This window comes from Triticum urartu, unplaced genomic scaffold, assembly GCF_003073215.2.
Source record: "Triticum urartu cultivar G1812 unplaced genomic scaffold, Tu2.1 TuUngrouped_contig_5728, whole genome shotgun sequence".
Classification (NCBI taxonomy): domain Eukaryota; kingdom Viridiplantae; phylum Streptophyta; class Magnoliopsida; order Poales; family Poaceae; genus Triticum; species Triticum urartu.
The window spans coordinates 1-23044 of record NW_024116426.1 but is presented as its reverse complement, the minus strand read 5'-3'; the positions used below and the strand labels follow the sequence as shown (position 1 = coordinate 23044).

The 23044-nt window shown below is 44.7% G+C and overlaps 1 protein-coding gene and 1 long non-coding RNA gene across 2 annotated transcripts; both read right to left on the bottom strand.

Annotated features, from left to right (window-relative positions):
• Positions 1-1269: 1269 nt before the first annotated feature.
• On the bottom strand, positions 1270-17583 carry LOC125529620. The gene is made up of 2 exons (XR_007292702.1): positions 17102-17583; positions 1270-1401 (listed from the first exon to the last, which is right to left on the bottom strand). It is a non-coding gene; the product is annotated as an uncharacterized LOC125529620 (long non-coding RNA).
• On the bottom strand, positions 8179-12505 carry LOC125529618 (probable galacturonosyltransferase 4). The gene is made up of 9 exons (XM_048694032.1): positions 12315-12505; positions 12180-12214; positions 12055-12096; positions 11899-11992; positions 11604-11791; positions 10364-10638; positions 9898-10255; positions 9242-9817; positions 8179-8786 (listed from the first exon to the last, which is right to left on the bottom strand). Exons 1-9 carry the CDS (start codon positions 12418-12420, stop codon positions 8511-8513), a joined length of 1950 nt encoding a protein of 649 aa, XP_048549989.1. The 5' UTR covers positions 12421-12505; the 3' UTR covers positions 8179-8510.
• Positions 17584-23044: the final 5461 nt, after the last annotated feature.

The window sequence follows — 23044 nt, the reverse complement described above, 5'->3', positions numbered from 1 at the left end:
GACGACACTGTCGATGACAACTTGGTAGCAAAGCGTGGCAACCACCGACTTTGATGGTGACTGTGTGCAACTGTTATGGAGGGGACTCGAGGTGGCATGCCCCTCTCCTCCCCTTTAGGCGACTACAACTTGACGCCGGGTCGAGGTGTCGCTGGCCAGGCCTCAAGGTGATGGCAATGCATTGGAACGGGGATGATCAGATACACATATTTTTTTCCTATTCTTATCCTCTATTCAAAGCCCAACCAAATTATATTTTTTTTTGTTCATGTATTAGCTCCACAAACTTTGAGTCGCCACCTCCGAGCCTGGTCGCTGCTGTCACCTCCAATTAGTGGCAGTCACTGCAACGTTTCAACATATAAGTCGTGGTCGTCCTAGTCACTGTCGAAGACACATTGAGGCATGGTTGTCATAGTTGCTGCTCGAGACATGTTGAGCCGTGTCCACTGCATTGAGGGAGCGTCCCGGAGGGCCCAATCGCCATTGCGGTCACCGCCGCAGAGTTCCATGCCCTTGTTGCTGACAATGAGGGAGCGTGAACAGGCGTCACAGATGGCCCAATCGCAGTTGGTGAGGGATGGGGTGGGAGCTCGGTGTAGCCATCATCGCCTCGCTTCACTTCCAAGTTGTAGTCGTCAACGCCATTGTGGAGGCAACATAAGCTCAGGGAGAGCGGGCGAGTCTGAATAAACCTGGTTAAGCATCCTTTGTGCTATGTTGTTTGCCAAGTCCGAACTGATGGGTGGGCCCTGAGAGTCAATTTTGCTATTTGCATGCTTTAGCTGTCTTAGCTGGAGATAAGGGTCATTGTGTATCACTACCTCAAATATGAGGCTTCTTGTTGCAGATCCTAAAAGTTGTGATAAAATGAAACTATGACCCCTGTAGTTGTGCTTTTGTGCTATTTGATACGGTCTAAACTCCAAGAATATTTGTATGTACAAGAATTATAAAATATATGCATGACATCGACATCAACTAAGAAAAATCAGTGGATCGCTTTTTATCGCGCCATGAGTGATCAAGCATACCGTACGAAATAATCAAAATCCTTGAAGATTTTATGTGTAATGTGGCAATTGCTCTCTATCACTGCAAATTGGACATAAAATGAGATGAATGTAGGTATGAGGTTAGTTACCAAAATATTGGAATCACAAGAATGCAAGTACTTGAAAAAAACACGTGTCAATGCTGCCAATTTTCCGAGTAAAGCAGTCGGCATCACAGAAATATTTACTGAGATGTGTAGAAAAAGTTGAATGCCAGGGGTAACTTTTTTTTTCCGAAGAAAATGCCAGGGGTAACCTCTTATTTTCTTGAGACCATTCGCTTGTGCTGATAGAACAAACACACAAAGTGACATTCCAACACCTGACACATGAGTACATGTACAACCTTGCCATTGCAGGACTTAGGACTTAGGAGCACCATACCACACCAAAACTTGCAGCAACATCTATCGGGACCTTCTAAACTACCCTATGTTATGTCCTATGCTATGTAGTATGTATACACGCACCAAAGAATGAGTCAAGCCTAAGCTAGAGAGAAGAATCAGATCAAGAGGAGAGGAGCATGACGACGCATCGGCGGATGATGTAGAGCCTGGCCTTGTGTTGCCTCAGCATCCTGCTCAGCCCTCCTCCTCCTGATCCCTTGAGCTTGCTGCCATTGCTCTTCACCTTGTCCATCCTGAGCTAGATAGGGCTCAACAGGAGGGTGGTTGTGCTTGTGCAGGAAGAAAGCTCTGCTCTGCTCTGCTCTAGTGTTCTTCCACTGCTTTGCAGGATGAAGGCTCTGCTAGTAGTAGTATATTGGATCTGTCTGCTGTGGTTGTGGCCAAGTAAGTGTGAAGCGTTTATATAGCAGGGAAGTGGCCAGATGGGAAAGGACACACTCCCACATGATCCTCACGTCTTTGCCTACTTGCGCGTATAAAAAACTGATGGGATGACATTGGACAGAGAGATGGGGACGGGGGCATATGCATATACCCCTTGTAGGAAGTGGGGGGCTGCCGCTACCTCCACAGCCACATGCAGCGACAGCCACGCTCAAGTTGCAACGGATTCCGATGAGGCTCGAGGGGGTAAATCGCCTCTGGACAATGGAGAAGGGTCGCTCTTGACAGCGAATCCGTCGGTTCCGTCCACGGTCAGGGATGCCTAATATTCCACATTTCCACTTGCTTCTTCAGTGATCAGTGGGCGGCCAGGCTAGACGCCTTTCGTTGAGGAACTGTCCGGTCGGATCTTGGAATGTAATATATGCTCATGTCGTCCTCAAATTTGAGGATCATTTTATAATGCATGATGACAATGTTCTGACTAGCTTCCAATGTAGTTGGGGACCGGCAAGCACATAACTAAAACAAAGATTGTTTAAGAAAACATATGTAGTTTTATTCATTCATCCAACCATTACAAGTTCATTGTTTTGGATTCAAGATCTAAAAAAAGAAATGTGTGGCAAGTAAGAAGTTTGCTTCAGTACACCCTCTAAAAAAGGGTTATAATATTTTAAGAAAATTATTGGTGTAGATTGAAAGTTAACCTTTACTAAGAGCAACTCAAGCAGAGTCTCTGTATGGTCCAGAACTCCATAATAACTGTCAATAGGGAGATTAAGGAGCAGAAGGCATTCTAGCAGAGTCGCCATATGGAGCACACCCCATCCAACAAAATCGTATAGAGTGAAGGAAACTTCACGTGGTCCCCCATCTCATCTCACTAGGGATGGAAGGAGATTGGGGGAAAAGATATCTCATGGACGGGTGGGTCCCGAATTCTGGAGGCTGAGATATGACGACTTTACATATGTCGCACACTTCATATGCATTGTTGAGACTTTGCCAGCGTTTCTTACAAGGGATATTATAGATGTTGAAAACAGCCCGTAGAGAGGGGAGGGGGGGGGGAGGGGATGGTCAACCTCGAGAAGCGTTCGACACCTGTTCCTCTGCGATCGTCGCTCTCCTCGTACCCCTCATGGAAGAAAAGTGCCGTCCCTCAAGTAAGTGCTAGAATCCAGTCCATCCTACTTCTCATGTCTTCATCTTCCATCAAAGCTAGATGGAGTCTCGCTGTCTCATCCTCCAATTGCGGGATTCAAGGGACATGCCAACTTATTAATTGCCAAACAAGTTAAGAGATTTCATTTTTTGTGTTATATGGGTAGGCAGAAAAAAAAACCTTTTCAAACATTTTTAGGGGGGTGTTGTATGAAAGCGCACCTCACAAAAATAATTTCTACAATTAAGAATTACAGTAAAATCTCTTGGAGGCATCTTCTTAGTGGTATCAATTTTCGTAAGACAGAATACTCCGAAGACATCAACAAAGAGACTGTAATTGGGCCAAAACATCAATACTGCCACTCTTTCACTTGCACGAGCTTGAGTACCAATAAAGGTTTATGAAAGCTCCTATAGTCACCCATCCAAAAAGATGGGAAGCTATGAGCATTGAACGGACTTGGAGTGGGGATGTCGGTATGATTCCCTAGAAATGCAGGTCATCAAACGACAAGATATATGCTATGTTGAGAAAAGATTCCAACTCCATAAAGAATGAAACCAACAAAACCAACATGGCACAATAACATTAACCCATTAGACCCGAATAATCAAATCTGCGAGGACACATGCCTCCTTAGCTCTATGACACTTTAAAGAACGCAAAACTCTTAAAAATATGAGGAATCTGATATACCCCCACCTCACAACGCCAAAATGGTAACTAGAGGCAAGGGGACCGAAAGTCACAAACCCTAATTCTCATACACTTTGCTTCCTTAACATAACAAGCAAGGGATATTTATGACTGGCGTGGAGTCAATATATTTTTAAGTCCAAATAGGGCTCAAAACTTAGTTTTCCTACCGAAGCATAGCCCAAACGCCTAGAAGAAGCAAAAAAAAAAAGATTGTTTTTTGACATTTTGAAAGAAAATGGGTAAAAGTATTACATTCTAAAAAGTATAACATAGAACCGCAAATTCAGGGATCATAGTTTCACTTTAACACAACTTTTGTGATTTGTAACACGGAACCCGTTTTTGAGGTAGTGATTCACAAATAAGCGATGTGGATAGCAAAAGCAACCTAAATTTGACATTCAGGCAGTGCAACACACCACTTCTCTCATGTGGGTTGAGTCAAACCGCTTCTCTCTCTTGTGACCCAAACCACTTTTTTCTATCCGTGAGCCAAACCACGATAACGGTGTCAACGAAAACTTGGTGGTGAAGCGTAGTGATCGCCGATTCTGAAGGCTACTGCAACGGCTGTCCACCACTGGTATGGAGGGAACTAGACATGGCATGCCCCTCTCCTCCCCATTAGGCAACGATGGTGGTGGCTACAACTTGGCGCCAAACCGAGGCATCGTTGGCCAGGCCTCAAAGGCGACGAAAATGCATTGGTACAAGGTTGATCACATACATATAATTCCCTTTTTTTTGAACATAGGATGAAATGAACCATTTAAATTTGTAGGTGTGACGTTAGTTTCCAACAAACAAGAATGCAAGTACTTGAAAAAAATACACATGTGACAATGTTAACAATTTTCTAAGTAAAGCAATCCAACATCGCAGAATTATTACTTAGAAGTGTGGATAAAATGAAATGCCAGGGGGTAACCTCCTTTTTTTCTTGAGACCTCATTCACTTGTGCTGATAGAGCAAACACAGAACACTCCAACACATGACACATCGGTACTTGAACATCCTTCCATTGCAGGACTTAGGAGCACCATACCACACAAAAACTTCCATCCAAACTAACCGTCAGCAACATCTATCTGAACCTCTGAACTACCCTATGTTATGTAGTATATACACACGCACCAAAGAATCTGTTAAACCTAAGCTAGAAACAAGAATCAGCTCAAGAACGGAGGAGCATGACGACGCATCGGCGGATGATGTAGAGCCTGGCCTTGTGCTGCCTCAGCATCCTGCTCAGCCCTCCTCCTACTCCTCCTGATCCCTTGTGCTTGCTGCCATGGCTCTTCACCTTGTCCATCCTCAGCAAGATAAGACAGGGCGCCTGAACAGGAGGGGGATTCTGCAGGAAGGCTCTGCTCTGCTCTTCCACTGTATAACAGGAGCGTGATATCTGGATGGATGGATCTGTGTGGTGATGTGGTTGTGACCAAGTGAATGTGAAGCTCTCATATATAGCAGGGAAATGGCCAAAACGGGAGAGACCACACTCCCACATGATCCTCAGTCACAGCGCTGCCAACTTGCGCTTATAAAAAACCTGACGGGACAGGGAGAGACATTGGACAGAGAGGATGGTGACGGGGGCATATACCCCTTGTAGGAAGTGGGGAGCTGCCTCTACCTCCACAGCCACATGCAGCGGCAACCTCTCTCAACTTGCAGCGGACTCCGATGACGCTCCAGGGGGCAACGATCGCCCCTGGAAAGCCAAAAAGGGCCAGTTTTGACACCGAATCCGTCGGTTCCATCCACGATCAGGATGGCTATTTCCACATTAGTAAGGATGGATGGGACTGGGAGTGGGGTGGCGCCTTTCGTTGAGGAACTGTCCGGTCGGATCTTGAAATGTAATATATGCTCATGTCTCATGATAATGTTCCTGTCAGAAATCCAAGCTGAGACTTTGTTTTTTGACTAGTGTGTGATGTACTTCCTCTGTACAGTGATCTAAGCGCTCTTATATTTCTTCATAGAGAAAGTTTTTTTTAAGGGTCTTCACAGAGGAAGTTCTAAGTTTTTTTTAAGGGTCTTCACAAAGGAAGTAGTTAGGAACCAGCAACCAGATAACCTAAGCAAAGAAGGGATATTAGTTCATATGAAGCACTATCGTGCTTTCACACTTTTGACAGACAACAACAAAAAAGTCAAAAAAACCAAGAAAAATTGAAACAAAAATCACAGGGAAAAAACCCGGTTAAACCCATGAAACCCAAGAGAACCCCCAAAGAAAACCATCTCAACGTGATAAGAAACAGTGTGTCCTGCGGCGGCACGATCAAAGCAAAAAAGACGCCAAGCAGAAAAAAAGATGAACACGGACAATAGAGCAAAGGAGACACCCACCCAAAACAGAGACGAGGAGCTGGCCGACGGCGAATTGCACGCTTAAAGAGGCCGAAGAACACGACAGGCTGCACATTCATGTAAGAAGGATGAGACCGGAGATGTGTTCAGCCGTTGCGGGGGCTATGGGCAAAGAGCACAAGGGAGCAACGAGTACAAGGGAAAAGGAAGAGGGTGGCCACTTGCGCGCCATCCTATATGCAGCATAAAACAACGAACTTATAGCAAGACATAACCGCCTTAAGGAAAAGACCGAGCTACCCTTGCGATAGCATTCAGATATGGCTGGGGCCTGGCCAACCAGCTAGGTCGCGGCCGCACCCATGTTTGGATGGCCCTCTTTGACCACCGGACTCGTGGCTGGTGAGAGCGAGGCAGCCCGACAAGAGGCCACGAGTGCTAACAAGTGGACCTAGTCTCAACAATTGCACGCCATTGCGACCCTAGCCGGACGACCCTCTCCAACCACCCAGTGCGTGGCTGGCATGAGCAGCACAGACCGGCAGGGGTGACCACGCGCACCTGTCTAGCCCAAGCAAAATAGGTTGGCTTGCGCGACCAAAGTAGCCGCTCACAGCCGGGCCTGGACTACCCCTCGCATGAATGACCCCGGCGACTTGGACCATGGGCTCGCATATTGGATGGCGCCGAGAGCCCCCGAGAGGCATCTTTTCAACCAACAAGGTGTTCTCATTATTGCCGGCATCTTAATGCTCATGATCAGGAAAACAAAATCTTTGCAATATTAATAGGGGCGGAGCCAGGGGGGACGAGCACTGCCTGCTGTCACCCCTTTTTTTAAGAATATAAAGAAAGATGTATGTGGCGGGACCCACAAATTGTTTACTTCAGCTTTTATTTCTCCTCTCGGACCATCTCGCATGGGCTCATAGCCTACCCTTATTTTTTTACTCATCACAACGTGACAATTGCAACATGGCAGAAGAGGCATAGGTCTTCTTTTCTATGAGGTACGATGCGATGGTTTCAGAACCCAATAGATTCAGCTGCGGGCTATTGTTCACTGTGAATCCCTCTAATCTCAGCCGTTAGATTTATGAGACCAGTGGCTAGGATTGATGCTCCCAAACTCATACACTATATAGTAGTATAGATTTTCAACATTTTTAAGGCGGTGGATGTGACACTATTTCATGTCCATGGTGAAAACCCTTGTTCCGACCTTTATTGGTTATGCTCAACAATGATGATTTTTTGTCTCATTACCATGTTGAAGGCATTGCCCCATTGCTGACGTATTGACCTTCAGTAGTTGGTCTCCACAACTGGGATGAAAATACTTTTCCTAGCCTTCTTCAGTCAGCCATGGTGACGATGGCGCGAGGTCGTGTACCCCTTGCAAAAGGCATTGCTACAAAAGAAATCGACTTAGTCATAATTGTTTATTCATCTCTTTGTAATTATTCAGCCGTGTTTGTCTTTGTATTGTACTTTGATGAATAGTACTCCCTCCATAAAGAAATATAAGAGCATTTAGATCACTAATGCAATGATCTAAACGCTATTATATTTCTTTGCGGAGGGGGTAAATTAATAATACTAGGCGTGTGTGCATCACATGATGCAGGGTTTAACCTCCTTTTCAAATAGAAAAATGTACTCCCTTCAATCCATATTAATTAACGCACACTTAGTACAACTTTATGATTGGATGGAGTATAAGAATTGTACTTCCTCCGTTTCTAAATATATGTCTTTTTAGATATTTCAATATAAACTATATATGGATGTATATAAACATATTTTAGAGTATAGATTCACTCGTTTTGCTCCGTATGTAGTCCATATCGAAATCTGTAAGAAGACTTATATTTAGGAAGTGAGGGAGTACTAAGAGTACTAAGTATGCATGATATCAACAGCAAACAAGAAAATTTAGTAGGTTGTTTTCAGCATGTTATGAGCGATTGAACATATTGAAATAAGAAAAAAAATCTCAAGATTTTATATGAGATGTGGCAATTGCTCTATATCACTGCAAATTGGACATAAGATGAGATGAACCATTTAAATTGGTAGGTGAGGTTAGTTTCCAGCTAACAAGAAGCCAAGTACTTAGAAAAAAAACACATGTGACAATGCTGTCAACTAGGCACCAATTTTAATAGATAGAAGTGAGGCTTGAGCCCTGCCTAACTAATAAGACCCAGGGTCATTTGGTCTTTCTAGAGTATTTCTAACTTCCCTGTTACAGATACTCGACGGCAGCAATCTAACATTTCGTACACAACGATGGTATGCCAAAAAGCATTTACACTGCAGAATTATTCTTTTTCCCTACTGGCATGTAATCTCAACCGCTACAACCTTCTCCACAAACCATACCCAACATGGGATGCCGGCAAATAAATCAAACACTGAACAAACTAGGCTAGAGATGTCAGAATGGCTTGGGAGGTACTGGTCTTGCTTCACGGATTGATGTTGCATTCCCGCAGAAAAGGCTGATCGTAGTCAAGATACTCTGACCAGTAGCTTCGGAACTTGGGCAGGCCAATCTCAAGCCAGGGCTTCATGTTGCCATTGTAATGTATGACCGCGGCACGCTCCAGGCCACTACTGCTTACATGTGGGTTGTAACCTAGACCGAGAATATGCCATGATCGATCGAGGGGGAATGTCTTGTTCCAGAATGTAACCAGACCTAGAGGGAGAGTGCCAAGTTTCCATAGCAATCCGTCTTCATTCTGCAATCAAAAGTCGACAAATATTTATCAAATGGAATGCAAAAGAAAACAACAAATGACAGGTCTTCCGAAATAAAACAAAGGATGGAGTTAAAAGCTTCCAAGTCATTGACAATTCAGAAGGATTATATAGTTCTCTGATTCTCTCATCTTTTGCACAGTAGTCATGTCCCCACAAATTTTGAAACTCTGTACAATACGAGTGTTGAGAGATTTCTCTAAATCTTGCTACCCATGTAAGCTGAATATTAGATGTGTTAATTACATGGACAATCTGCGACATAACATGGAGAACCTTATAGAGGGATACGAATAAACTCAGCATTGCACATGATCTTTAGTTCAAAACTTTATCAGCCTACTTAGGCATAGAAGCCATATTGTCCCTAAGCTAGTTCTAGACATCTCGTGTAATTTATCATGTATGAAAGTAATCACAAGTATGTGAAACTTACAAGCTTCTGCCAAAAGTGGTAGATTTCAGTTATGTTCTGCCGCCTCCATTCAGCCAGATCAAACAAATTCATTCCAAAAGCCCAGACACATGCATTGGGATCAAAATTCTTTGCAACAACAGGACTTGAGAAATTCAAGTAACGATCGAAGCGATGGAAGCTCTCTCCACAAGTCTCTACAGCACCATTAACCTTCCCCTTCATATCGATTGACCAGAGGCCAGTTATGTCCTTTCTTACTACTACATCATCATCAAGAAAAACCATCTTGTCGAGCTTTGGATAAATCTCAGGCAAGTAGAATCGCAGATGATTAAGCATTGAAAGATACTTTGGGTTTCTGTACTTCAAATATGAATCTGAATTTGCACTTTGTGCCCTAAAGTAATAATCGATCATAGATTGAGATCCCAGTTGTTTCAGCAACAGGCTCGAGCTGTCATTTAGCCATGTGAATTCGTCAATATTTTGTACTTCAATTGTTGCTTTTCCAGGAGGATTAGAGAGGAACCACATTCTCATTGGAGCATAATTTAGTCTGTCAGTTACTATGTGGAAAACCTGACGAGAAGGATGCTGCAGACAAAAAATTCCACTCGGTACGTTGCATGTTATCTATCAGCATAACTCAAGTAGGAAGTATCAAGAATACATACCTTGGCATTTAACACTGTCGAATTAACAACAACTGCTGTTGCCAATATATTATCTGAGAACAAGGCATAGTGGTACTGTTTGGGATCATCAAGTTTCTCCTGGTTTGGGAATTGCTGCTGACTAGGATCCAATGAAAAGTATTCATTAGCTAGCCTCAAGGGGAGGCAGTGAAGACCTTTGGGAAGGGTTTTGGCTGCAAGTTGAGTTAGAAAAACAGTTTGCTTTTTTTGTGCATACAGCTGCTCCTCTGCCGAATGAAGCATAGCCCGGAGCTTTTTGACAACAACAGAGCAATCATCCTGTGTCTGTTCGCCCTTGACCAATGTCTGCTCAAGTGCTTTCACCTTCTCATTGGCACTGAATAAGTCAACATAAATTAAAGATTACTGAATAACTGCATGGGGCTGCAAAATGCCCACAATATGCTAACACTTTAAAATTCATGAACATTTGGGAGACCCATACTTCTTTGGTAGATCAGAGTCCTTGGATGCTTCACCAAGCACCTTTTGAACTTCCCGTATCCGCTGTCGCAATTCCCTGAGGTATTGAGGATTTGCTCGAATGGCTCCAAGACCAAGGTAGACCTTTGCCTTGATTAAATGATCCTTGATATCCCGGACTCTAGTATCCGACGAAGCCATATTTTTACTCCTGCCATCTGTGTTTTCTTTTTGAGGGTTCTTCCCTGCACCTTGATATCCCTGAGGTATCTGTGTTATAGCCTCCAATGATCTTCCCTGCAAATACAAGCCCACACAATTTAGATGAAGTTATGTGGCAAGAAATCATGATTGCAACCTATCGCATTGAGATGTAACAAAAAACAATTATGTGAATTTTCTTCATAACAAAATGGAAATGCCCAAATTCCGCAGAGAGTGCAGCCAGGATGATTCCAGCATATGGATGAACATTTCTAAGTTAAGTAATGTACGAAAAGTAGAACACACTGACCAAACTAATGCACTAGTCGCCAGTGCAGCAAAGTGTTCCAAGTGTCTGTGAACACATGAGTTTATTGGTTCATTTCCTAGGAAAGTATGCCTTGCCTACAATGTGGTAATCCTTATAAAAACTGAAGGGATGCTTTGGTGGTATCATCAAACGAGTGACCCGAACACACACCAGGCCCTCATGTAAGACCGTCCGGTGCAGGGACTGTTGCCCACGGAAAAAGCCGCTTGGACCACCCGAGCCAAATCTCCAGATCGTCTGGGGCCCAACCCATGTGACCCAGGACGCCACCTGGATGACACCCCGGACTGTGCGGCGCTAGGAGCAACTCTCTGAAGACCGAAGCCGCGCAAGCTCAAGCCCTCGACGGGCTCAATGGATCCAGCATCACTCTGAGGTAGTTGGCCACGGAAGACAAACGGTGGGCCCAACGTGTTCTGGAATGACCCTTGTATTGTATCCATTTGTTAAATTTGACTCTTTGAAGTTGTTGTATTGTATGTTCTTGTGGATCTGTATTGCAATTGTGCTGTGATACTTGCTTTCCACTGACATGGCGTGCACGTTGGCACGTCTACACTGTGTGAAGGTGGCGTCTTAGGATCGATATTATGCGGATGCTAGTGGATGTACTAGATCAGCATAGTAGCGGTCCCGGGGCGCTACAAAGAGATTAAAAATCCACAGGTGACAACTCAACTAAATTTGCCAGTATGCACCTAAAGCCTGAGAAGTAACATGTATCAACCTCAGAAGAAGACTGCTGCTGGGATCCTGTGTGCTTCTCCTGCTTATCCATTGAGCCCGTCGCCAAACCACCATCTTCTGCCGTCCGCCTTGTGACTTGGTCGATCAGGTCTCCACCCTTCAATACAGCACCATCACCAGAAGTGGTCTCAGAAAGCACCCTGTTAGCTCTCTTCCCCGGTAGCAATTCTACAAACAGTTCATGTGCAAACCATCTAAGGACAAAATATCACAAGACCTATATCTTAAGAGTACAGTGTAACATTTACCAAAACCAAGATAAAAATCGAGCACACCTTGGTCCGCGGATTCAATCGAATCGTTGGCTAAATGGGGCGGTTCCTCCACTAATACGGCACCGACAGATTCCTTCAGAGAACTCAGAGTTTCCTGCGTCGAAATCCATAATTACTCGTTGGCCAAGACACAAGAAACATAACAGAAAATTTTACCAGAGGAAACGCATTTAGCTTCCTATCCTTGACGCTATGGCCCTGCCAAAACATAAAGAAACCATTAAAGCCATGAACATCTCCGGCCCCTGTACCAAAACCCAAAATCCTACAAAAACACTAACCTGACTCGCAATCTCGGCAGGAAAATCCTTCCTTTCTGCAAGAAATCCGACGTAAATACCGTAAGAACCGCAGTGCCAAGAAAATGCCTCAGATCTCGATTGAATTAGACCGAGGACGGGAGGGGGGGTGCTTACCGTTGGGGTTAATCGCGACGGTGAGGCGGCGCTCGGAGAGCAGTAGCGGGGAGAGCACCGTGGGGATCAGGAGGAGGAGCAGCACGGACCGCCCCGTCCTCGCCATCGCGCCAGAGTTCTTGGTTTTCCCCTCTTCCGCTCGTCAAACCTCGCTGCAGAGTGCAGAGTGCCGACCATTAGTTCGGGTTTCTAGAAGGAAGTGTTTTTAGATAGGCCTTCGCTTTTTGGATGGGCTTGCCTGCTCCGTTTTCTTTCTCTTTCAAATTCATGAACTTTTTCAAATCCATAAAAAATTTAAAATGCACAATTTTTATAAATCATATCTTTTGAATCTCTGAAAAATGTCAAATCCCGTGAACTTTTCTTTAAACTGTTGAACTTTTTGGAGTTAGCGAACTTTTATCAAATCTACAGACCTTTTTTTGAACCCATGATTTTTTAAATACAGAAACTTTTTCAAATTCTTAAACATTTTTTATTCCTGATTATTATTACTTTCAAAATTTTGCATTTTCATCAACAAGTCAACAGTCGATCGATTAACTGCAAACCGACCGACCAAGAACCGACGCGTTGTGAGCAAGCTGTTCGCCTTGTTGTTGGGCCGGCCCACGGACCGGGGCACGTGAGCGCTGAATCCTTACTCAACGCAAGGCGCCTCTAGTTAGGGGCAGTCCTAAAAGTAACCGAAGGGGAACACCCAAAGCAAGAAGATGAAACTTGATGGGTCGAGTTTGCAGACTGAGCATCAAGCGCCGGACCGGTTAATGAGAAGACAAAATAATCGATTTGTGAAGTAGTGGCCCATTTTTGTGCACGTTGGGTGGCGCCGTGAAAGGGAGATCTGGAGCGTTGGGCAGATAGATTAACCGATTTGTGAGATCAAATCACTTTGGAAGGCCCCTAGGTGGCTCAGTTTTATTATTTTGTAATGCAATGGTATGTGAGCACGCCCCAAAGAATCTATCAAGCCTACGCAAGAGAGAAGAATCATATCATGAGGAGAGGAGCATGCTGGCGCATTGGGGGATGATGTAGATCCTGGCCTTGTGCTCCCTCGGCATCTTGCTCAGCCCTCCCGATTCTGATCCCTTGTGCTTGTTGCCATGGCTCTTCATCTTTGCATCTCGATCTTGCAACACGAGGTTCGTGTGTAAAGTATTAATCACCCAGAGGCAATCACTCGATGATCTGCCTCCAGCTGTTAAGGTTTGTCACTAACATGAGCGCTTCGTGGCACACCATCCATAAGAAGGGATGTTATATGTCTAGCAGTAGTTTTGGTTCTGTGCATCACGATGATGCAAAGGCTAGGGTTCGCCCTTTTCAATAAAAAAATGACTAGTGGTGTACTCATGGCCCAATACCAACGTCCAAATAGGCCTTAGGTTTTAGTTTTCTGCCTGAAGCCTGGTCCAAAAGCCTAGAAATCCACGAAATGATTAGCTTTGGAATTTTAAATGAAAATATGTATATCCTTAAATTATTAAAAGAAACCCCTGTTTTTGAGGAAGTGGTTCACAAATAAGCTCAAATTCAGAGGTCGTAAATTCGTAATTTCACTCTACCACAGATTTTATGGTTTGTAGTAAGAAACCCCTGTTTTTGAGGAAGTGGTTCACAAATAAGCTTTGTTAGTAGCAAAACTGGCCTCCAAGGCCCATGTGAATGTGCCATGTAGACAGTGTGACATCCCAATTTCCTCGCATATGTTGAGCCAAACCACTTCCCTGCCGCCCTTGTGATCTGAATCACTTCTCTCTCTCTCTCTCTCTCTCTCTGCCCCAAGAGTCGGCGCACAACGAAATTGTCGACGAAAACTTGGAGACAAAGAAAGGCTACATCGGCTGCCAACTCTAATGGCGATTGTTTGAGACTTGCGGATGGGACACGACGTGACATGCCCCTCTCCTCCCTCTTTAGGCAATGGCAATGACGACTAAAATTTGCCACCGAATTGAAGTGTCGTTGGCCATGCCTCAGAGGTGACTGCGACGACAATGCATTGGAACGAGGTTGATTCACATACACATAATTCTCCTATTCTTATGGTGTGCTCAGAACGAACAGGTTCAATTGTTTCATTCTTGTCTTAGCTCTACAACTTTCAGCCACCCGATGCCCATTGGGTGTCTTTTCTCAAACAAAAAAAACTTCCAGCCTCCAGCTCCTAGCTATGAACGCGGCAGTCAGCTCTCAGTAGTGGTCATCGTAGCATCGAGTTGACACCCAAGGCATGGTCATTTGTAATCACGATGACGACACATCAAGCCATGGCTATCATAGTGGCCGCTTGAAACACGCCAAGCTGTGTCCACTACATCGAAGAAACATGGAGGGGGCGTCTCGGAGGGCCCAGTTGTCATCGCAATCATGGACAAGTGGCAAGGTGGGGCGGGGGCCTACAATCACCATCGTAATTGGTTATTGCCATCGTGAAGTTGCATGTCCTTGTTGTTAGCATCGAGGCAATGGTGGAGGGGCGCGACAGACGCCCTAGCCATAGTTGGTGAGGGCCTGGGCGGGAGCTCAAAGGATTTGTCGCAGTTGGTGAGAGCCTGGGTAAGAGCTCAAAGAATTCGTCATGGTTGGCTACCGGCATCGTCGCCTCACTTCACTACCAAGTTGCCAAGTTGGAGTTGTTGGTGCCATTGTGAGAAGGTTGTCGAAGCTCAAGGATATCTAACTAATCCAACTCAACCTAGCTGTACATCGTTTGTGTTGTGTTGTTTGCCACGTTTGATGGGTGGGCCCCGAGAGTCAGTCTTACTATTAAAATGGCTTAAATGCAAATGTGAGTTATTTGTGAATCACTACCTCAAAAAATGCGGTTCCTCGTTGCAAACCCTAAAAGTTGTGGTAAAATGAAATTATGCCCCCCTAAAGTTGTGGTTTTGCGTTGTTTGCTCTATTTTTTTGCCAATACAGAAAATTATTCAGTCGAGTGCCTTATATGGCTTTTTGTGCGGGAAGTGCATTACATGCCTTTTGATAGCATACTGCTGCTGCTTGTCGTGCTCCAATTCAAACAAACAAAGCCTAAGATTTGTAATGCGCCATGCAATGTTTTCAATCCGTTTCTTCTAGATGGACACTGGCAAGGATAAACCACATTCGAGTTCCTGCCACCTCAGCGAGTCATACATGATGTTGATTTCTAATTTGGCATTAATTCATTTTAGCGGAAAATTTCATTGCTCTATTCTAATAGTAAAGTGCATTTTCATCCCTCAACTTATTGGGAAGTGGCTTTAGTCCTGGACTTATTTTGGTATGGTCGTCGTCCCTTAGCTCTTATTACCAGTTAGATTTAGTTCCCGAGAGTGGTACTCCACCATCAAACCCAATATTGGGGACACATACACAGTCCAGCGCTGCCGCACCAGTGTTCTTCCACATGGCATCGTCGCCCCTTCGTAAGGAGGTGCATGTCGCTGGCTCGCTACGCCATGGCCAAAGGGAACAACGGCGTGACTTCTCGAGCATCACGACACCAACGCCGTCTTCCTCGCGTCTAGCGGGCATGACGTCACACAACTTCCCGGTCCTCCTGATTACACTACCGACACCCTCTCATCACCCTAATTCTATTTTTCTACTTGCCCAAAGATTTCGACCATCGCATATCCGGCAACCACCACGGTCATCTCTGGTACACGTACATTAGAAAGGCACGCGAACAACTCCTCCCTTGTTGCTCCTATCCCATCTCACTTCTTTTGGTCCTCTCCATGGGTATTTTTATGTCCTCTTCTTTAGGGTTGCACTCAGCCTAGAGGACCAAGATACGATGGAGGTCATTAATGGCAGGAACCATGCCACCGGCAAAAATAGAGGTTGTCGGTGACCAAGGTATGGTCTACAGGGTCCACAAGGCTTCCTGAGCACGAGCATATGCTCGGCAACCAATATGACACTGCCATTTGCTACAAATCTTCGTTGGAGCAAAAGTCAAGAATCTACATGGTATGGTTATTTGTAAGTTGTAACCATTTGCTAAACCGGTTTTGGCCGAGGAATACCGCTATAAGGGACTAAATCTACTTGGTATTAAGAGTTGGGGGACAATTGCCCCCCAAAATAATTAGGGATGCAAGTCACACTTCCGGTTCAGTTGAGGGACAAGAATGCACTTTACTCTTTTTTTGCAGGCAAATTTTACTCTAATAAAACTAACAATAATTTTTTATGCACATAAATCCGGAATTAGAATAGCTATGCTTTGAAATAACATTGATGAAAATTAGCAATTTTATTTATATAGCCAACTCAAAAATTCAATGTGGACTAAAAAACTAAGAAGACTGGACTGATAAAATGCATTATACAATGACGGGTATGCATATGTTTTACCAACACATTACTTACATGAATTCATAGTGTCGGTGGTAGAACATTCACGGATATTTGTATGTAGAATATACAAAGTATGTATGAGCAACCGAGTGTATATTACGAAATAAGCGAAATCCCTGAAGATTTAATACGATGTGTGGCAATTGCTCTGTATCACTGTAAATTGGACATAGGATGAGATGAACCACTTAAAAAATTGTAGGTATGTGGTTAGCTTCCAAAATATTGGACTGACAAGAATGCAAGCCGTTAAAAAAAATGTGACAGTGCTGCCAATTTTGTGGGTAAAGCAGTCGGCATCGCAGACTAAAACTGAGATGCAGATAAAAATGGAATGCCAGGGGTAACACCTTTTTATTCTTGAGATCATTCGCTTGTGCTGATAGAGCAAACACACAAAATAACATTCCAACACCTGACACATGTACAACCTTGCCATTGCAGGACTTAGGAGCACCATACCACACCAAAACTTGCAGCAACATCCATCGGGACCTTCTAAACTACCCTATGTTATGTACTCACGCACCAAAGAATTTGTCAAGCCTAAGCTAGGAAGAAGAGGAATGGGATCAAGAGCAGAGGAGCATGACGACGCATCGGCGGATGATATAGAGCCTGGCCTTGTGTTGCCTCAGCATCCTGCTCAGCCCTCCTGACCCTGATCCCGATCCTCCCCGGCGCTTGCTGCCATGGCTCTTCACCTTGTACTCCATCCTGATCTAGAACCGGACGCCTCAACAGGAAGGTGGTTGTGAAGGAAGAAAGCTGTGCTCTGCTCTTGCTCTTGCTCTGCCTCTACTGGATGGATATTGAATCTGCCTCTGCTGTGGTTGCGGCCAGGTATAAGTGTGCAGCTCTTATATAGCAGGGAAATGGACAAACCTAAGAGACCACCACACTCCCACATGACCCTCACATCTCTGCCTACTGGCGCTTATAAAAAACTGACGGGGACGGGGTCATATACCCCTTGCAGGAATTGGGGGGCGGCCGCCACCTCCTCCACATGCACATGCAGCGGCAGCCTCGCCCCAAGTTGCAACGGATTCCGATGACGCAGCAGCACCAGGGGACAAACGCCTTGTGGACAGCCAAAAAGGGTAGCTCCTGACAGCGGATCCGTCGGCTCCATCAGCGATCAGCACGCCTAATTCCAGATTAGTGAGGACGGATGGGGCCGGGAGTGGGTGGCCAGGCTAGGCGCCTTTCGTTGAGCAACTGTCCGGTCGGATCTCGGAGTATAATACATGCTCAGGTCTTCATATGTCGTACTTAAACTGGAGGAATCGTTTTATACGGCATGATGATGAAGTGCTGATAATGTTTCCGGCAGAATTCCAAGCTGGGAGATTCCAGCTTTTGTATCCACGCGTTAATCATTTCGTTCGGCTACCATGATCGTTGTTAGGTGCATGAGCCCGTACATGCAAATTGTGTGCAACCGGAGAAAAGGACGAACACTCTGTTAGCCGATAATACTCCGGGCCCTGCAAGCAAGCAGACAATAATAACCTAAACAAAAAAAGGGTTTATACAGTTTTCATTTAGATAATCAAGCTGTCTTCTTTAATCAGTGGTCTACCCTTTCGAGCTTCTGGGAAGAAGATGTCTTCTTTTCTTCTGGTGATGAACTGCCAAACAACCTCTTGGAGGAAACCGCGGCGGGGGGTAAATTTTCATTCATCTGTTGCCGGTCGATGCTGCCCGATCGGGGTCATACACCCATATTCAGCAGCCACTTGCGCGGTTTCTGTCCCTGATGCAGCAAGCTACGCTTTCGGCCGACGGAAAGGCCGCCAAAACCTACCGTATCATTGCCGTCGTTGGTTAATTTATTTACTTACTGGTCGGTGGCAGGACGGCGACGACCTCGGGGTCGGGGAGATCACATGGAACGCGAGGGGGCAAGCGTGTGCCTCTCTCTGAACCCAGCTAGCCGCTTGCTCCTCTGGCTTGGCTCGTGCCATGGCTGGACTGACAAGCTGACGGTGTTTGTTTACAGTTCAGAGAAGAAGATATATATGTCCGTTGCTCCCCTAACGAACTACTACCTGATACAGTATGCATTGGTTCTACTTCTAGCTAGGATATGTGTGTGTGTGTGTGAGTGCGATTAGGATGATGTAATCATGCTCACTTGGGGACAGGAGAGTATTTTATCATTGCTACATAGTGCTGTCTCTTTCTTTGGAAAAAAAATTTAACACTCTTTGGGAGAAATTGGGATACGTATCAAGATGGCAATTGCGGATCTGTTATACGTCTACTATATGTTTCAGGATATATACATATTTCCCGATGAATATGGAAACAATTCGGTTCAATGCACTATATGCATTCCCATATTATATCTTTTGAATCAAAATTCTAGTTTATATTTCATTCCCATATTCGTGTTCCTAGTGACAAGGTTTGAAACAAGTCCACTTTTGAATACGTGTTGACAAGTTTTAAAAACTTCACCAAGTTTCAACTACAAAAACATGATAGGAACGAATGATAAATTCATAAAGTTTCAAAAACTGAAACTTAAACCCTAAGCCCTAAGTCCTAAGCCTTAACCCCAAAACCCTAAACACTAAGCCCTAAATCCTAAACCGCAAAAGAAAATGAAACTTTGTAAAAAAATAATATTACAACTATCAAGTTTTAATATTTAGAACTTATTAAATTTTAGAAGTTGTCAAAATGTTCAAGAGCGATCTTGTTTCAAAGTTCTCGTTGCAAGGAACGCAAATATGCAAACAAAATTAAAATTGGATTTTGGATTTTTGGTTGAAAACATATGGTAGATTCGAATTGGACTTTTTTCCTGAGTTGCTCCCTTGGCATAAGCGCAGGCGCGTGGGTCGACTCCGGTGGAAGTGGCCGACGATGTTGCGGAGAGTCCTACGGCTCCATTCCCGCAGAAATCAGGACCTCCGATGGCAGCAGCAGCGACACTAGAAAGAAGAGGTGCGGTGGACAGGAGTTGGAAGGGGGAAATTTTTCCTGAGAAGTGCGATCGACCGTTCAAAAATAAGGGTTGGGGGCAGTTTTTTGGGATAACTACTCAAAATTAGCTGAATAGGGGCTCAGCTAGGTGTGGTTAGCTCTTCAAAAACCGTGTCTAAGGCATCGGCTAGACATGCTCTTAGTTACCAACTAACAAGAAGCAAGTACTAAGAAAACACATGTGACAATGCTGCCAATTTTCCGAGTAAACCAGACCGAGATGTGTAGATAAAATGGAATGCGAGGGGAACCCTTTTTTATTCTTGAGATCATTCACTTTTGCTGATAGAGCAAACACAGAAAGTAACATTCCAACACCTGACACATGAGTACATGTACAACCTTGCCATTGCAGGACTTAGGAGCACCATACCACACCAAAAACTTGCATCCAGACCGTCAGCAACATCTATTGGGACCTTCTAAACTACCCTATGTTATGTACTCACGCACCAAAGAATTTGTCAAGCCTAAGCTAGAAAGAAGAATGGGATCAAGAGCAGAGGAGCATGACGACGCATCGGCGGATGATGTAGAGTCTGGCCTTGTGCTGCCTCAGCATCCTGCTCAGCCCTCCTGACCCTGACCCCTTGTGCTTGCTGTCATGGCTCTTCACCTTGTACTCCATCTTGAGCTTGCTTTCTCGGTTGCTCCTGAACAACAGGAGGAGGCTGATTGAGCTAGGTGAGCAGGAAGGCTCTCTCTTCTTGCACTGCTAGACTGCCACTACTGGAAGGATGGATCTGTGATCTCTGGTCAAGTCAAGCAAGTGTGCAGCGCTTATATAGCTGGGAAATAGCCAAACGGGAGAGACCACCACACTCCCACATCTCTGCCCACTTGCGCGTATAGAAACCCTAATGGGACAGGGAGGACAGGGACGGGGTCATATACCCCTTGTAAGAAGTGGGAGGCTGCCGCTACCGCATCGTCAGTCTCTCGCAAGTTGCAGCGGATTCCGATGACGCTGCAGGGGACAATCGACTGTTAGACAACGAGAAAGGGTCGCTGTTGACACCGAATCCGTCGGTTGCATCCACGATCAGGACGCCTAATTTGGATGGAAGTGGGTTCTTTTTCGTGATAAAAAATGGATGGGAGTGAGTGGCCAGCCTAGCTGCCTAGGCGCCTGTCGGATCTTGGGAGTAAAATATGCTCACGCCGTCCTCAAATTGGAGGGATCGTTATATAATGCCTGATGATGACTCGGACCTGACGATAATGTTTCTGGCAGAATTCCTGGCTGGAAAATGAGTCCGTACATGCAAATTCTGCAGGCCGAGAAAATGATGATTGATGAACACTCTGTTTGAATGATTAGCTTCTGATAATAGTGGGGGCCCTGCAACTGCAAGCAATCAGATAACCTAAACAAAAAAAAGGCATTTGTATGCGGAAAGCCAGCACGGCCCCGTCTATCAGTAGTGATTAAACAGGTTTCCATTTAGATAATTATAAGCTCACGTCTTCAATCAGTGGTCTACTTTTTCTAGCTTCTGAGAAAAAGTTATGCTTTCTTTTCTCCTGATGACGATGAACTGAACTGCCAAACAACCAACCCCTCTCAGAAAACCGCGACGCCGACGGGATAATTTTTCATTCATGTGTTGCCGATCGATGCCGCCCGATCGGGATCATACACCCATATTCAACAGCCACTTGCGCAGTTTCTGTCCCTGATGAAGCAAGCTACGCTTTCGAGCAACGGAAAGGCTGCCAAAACCTACCGTATCATTGCCGTCGTTGGGTAATTTATTTACTTATTACTGGTCGGTGGCGGCACGACGACGACCTCGGGGTCGGGGAGACCTCATGGAACGCGAGGAGGCAACCGTGTCTCTCCCTGAACCCAGCTGGCCGCTTGCTCCTCTGGCTCGCTGGACTGACAGCTCCGGTGTTTGTTTTCAGAGAAGTGCAGTAGATATTTCTGTCTGATGCTCCCTAACGAACTACCTGATATCCTTAGCTAGTTCTAGCTAGGATATATGTGTGTCTATCATGAATGATGATGCAATCCTGGGCATGCTAGGGATAGGAGATCATTTCTCTAGGAGACCAGGAAAATATTTTAACATGGTACAGTTGTGATTCTTTTTTGTGGAGAAATTGTGGTGCGCATTGAGATGGCAAATACGGATTTGTTGTATGCTTACTATATATTTCATGGTATAGACTTTGCAACCAAACCGACCCTTATATGCATTTGGTGGTGTATTGCAGCTGCTTGCCGTCAAGCTCCGGCTCAAACAAACAAGACCTTAAATCTGAAATACACCGTGCAACTCTTCCGGGTGACGAGCTGCATCTATGTATTTTAGGCCGTCTGTTTTGGACTTGGGAGTAAAATTTAGGGCACTAAAACTCCACATGTATATTTTTCATCTCTATTTATACATCTTGCACACATACAAAATACCAAATGCATTTCAAATGAATCTGAAACAAATTACAAATTATTACATAGTCATCAAACGGTAAAACTATGTCTACCATAGCTTGCCACAGAACTAGTTAAGGGTCGCTAAACTTTTAACGGTTTAAAAGTTATACAAAAATATGAAACAAATATGGAAGCATCTCTCTAATGTAATAGAGCAGTTTTAACATGGTCCCTCTTACCCCCTCTTTTCACATGAGAGGTAAGAGTATAAAATAGATCTTAGCCGTTGATCTCATCAATGAATGGCTTGATTGACTCTTACCTTCTTACCTCACATGTAAAAAAAGGAGGTAAGAGGGACCATGTTAAAATTTGCCGTAATAAGATGATTCAACGGAGGGATTGTCAAAATATGCAACTATGTGTCATCGGCAAAAATAATAAGCATTTCAGCTCACTGCGACATAAATATATACTGAACTATTTGAGATCATGTTATATTATAGGTGTGTTGGTTCAGTATTTTTTTCAGAATTTTTGAGAACTTTTACACCGTTGAAACCCTTAACTAGTTCTGTGACAAGCACTTGTAGAAAATCCTACTCCGTCATCAAACCCACAATATAAATTGTTCATCAAGCTCAACAACATAGTTTAGCACACAATACAACAGAATTCATCACACAAATGCAACAAACATAGAGATAAGACTAGGTCTGTTGTCGCCCATGCCATGCCCACCACTCCTCATGGTAGACCTCAAGAAAGCGATGGATCATTCTTGTTTCCGACTTGGCCACACCGGTCGTCCCATGAGGTCATACACACTGTAATCAAATCTTGTCCATGCTCGCTCTCATTGATCATATTGTTTGACGCAGCCTAAAATCACCGATGACGCACCGTCGACACCGCACCAAGCTTGTTGTGGATCCGCTCGGTGGCGGCCGGTTGGGCGGCAAGCAACGGTGTACCGGCGGCCGCTAGTCAACCTCGG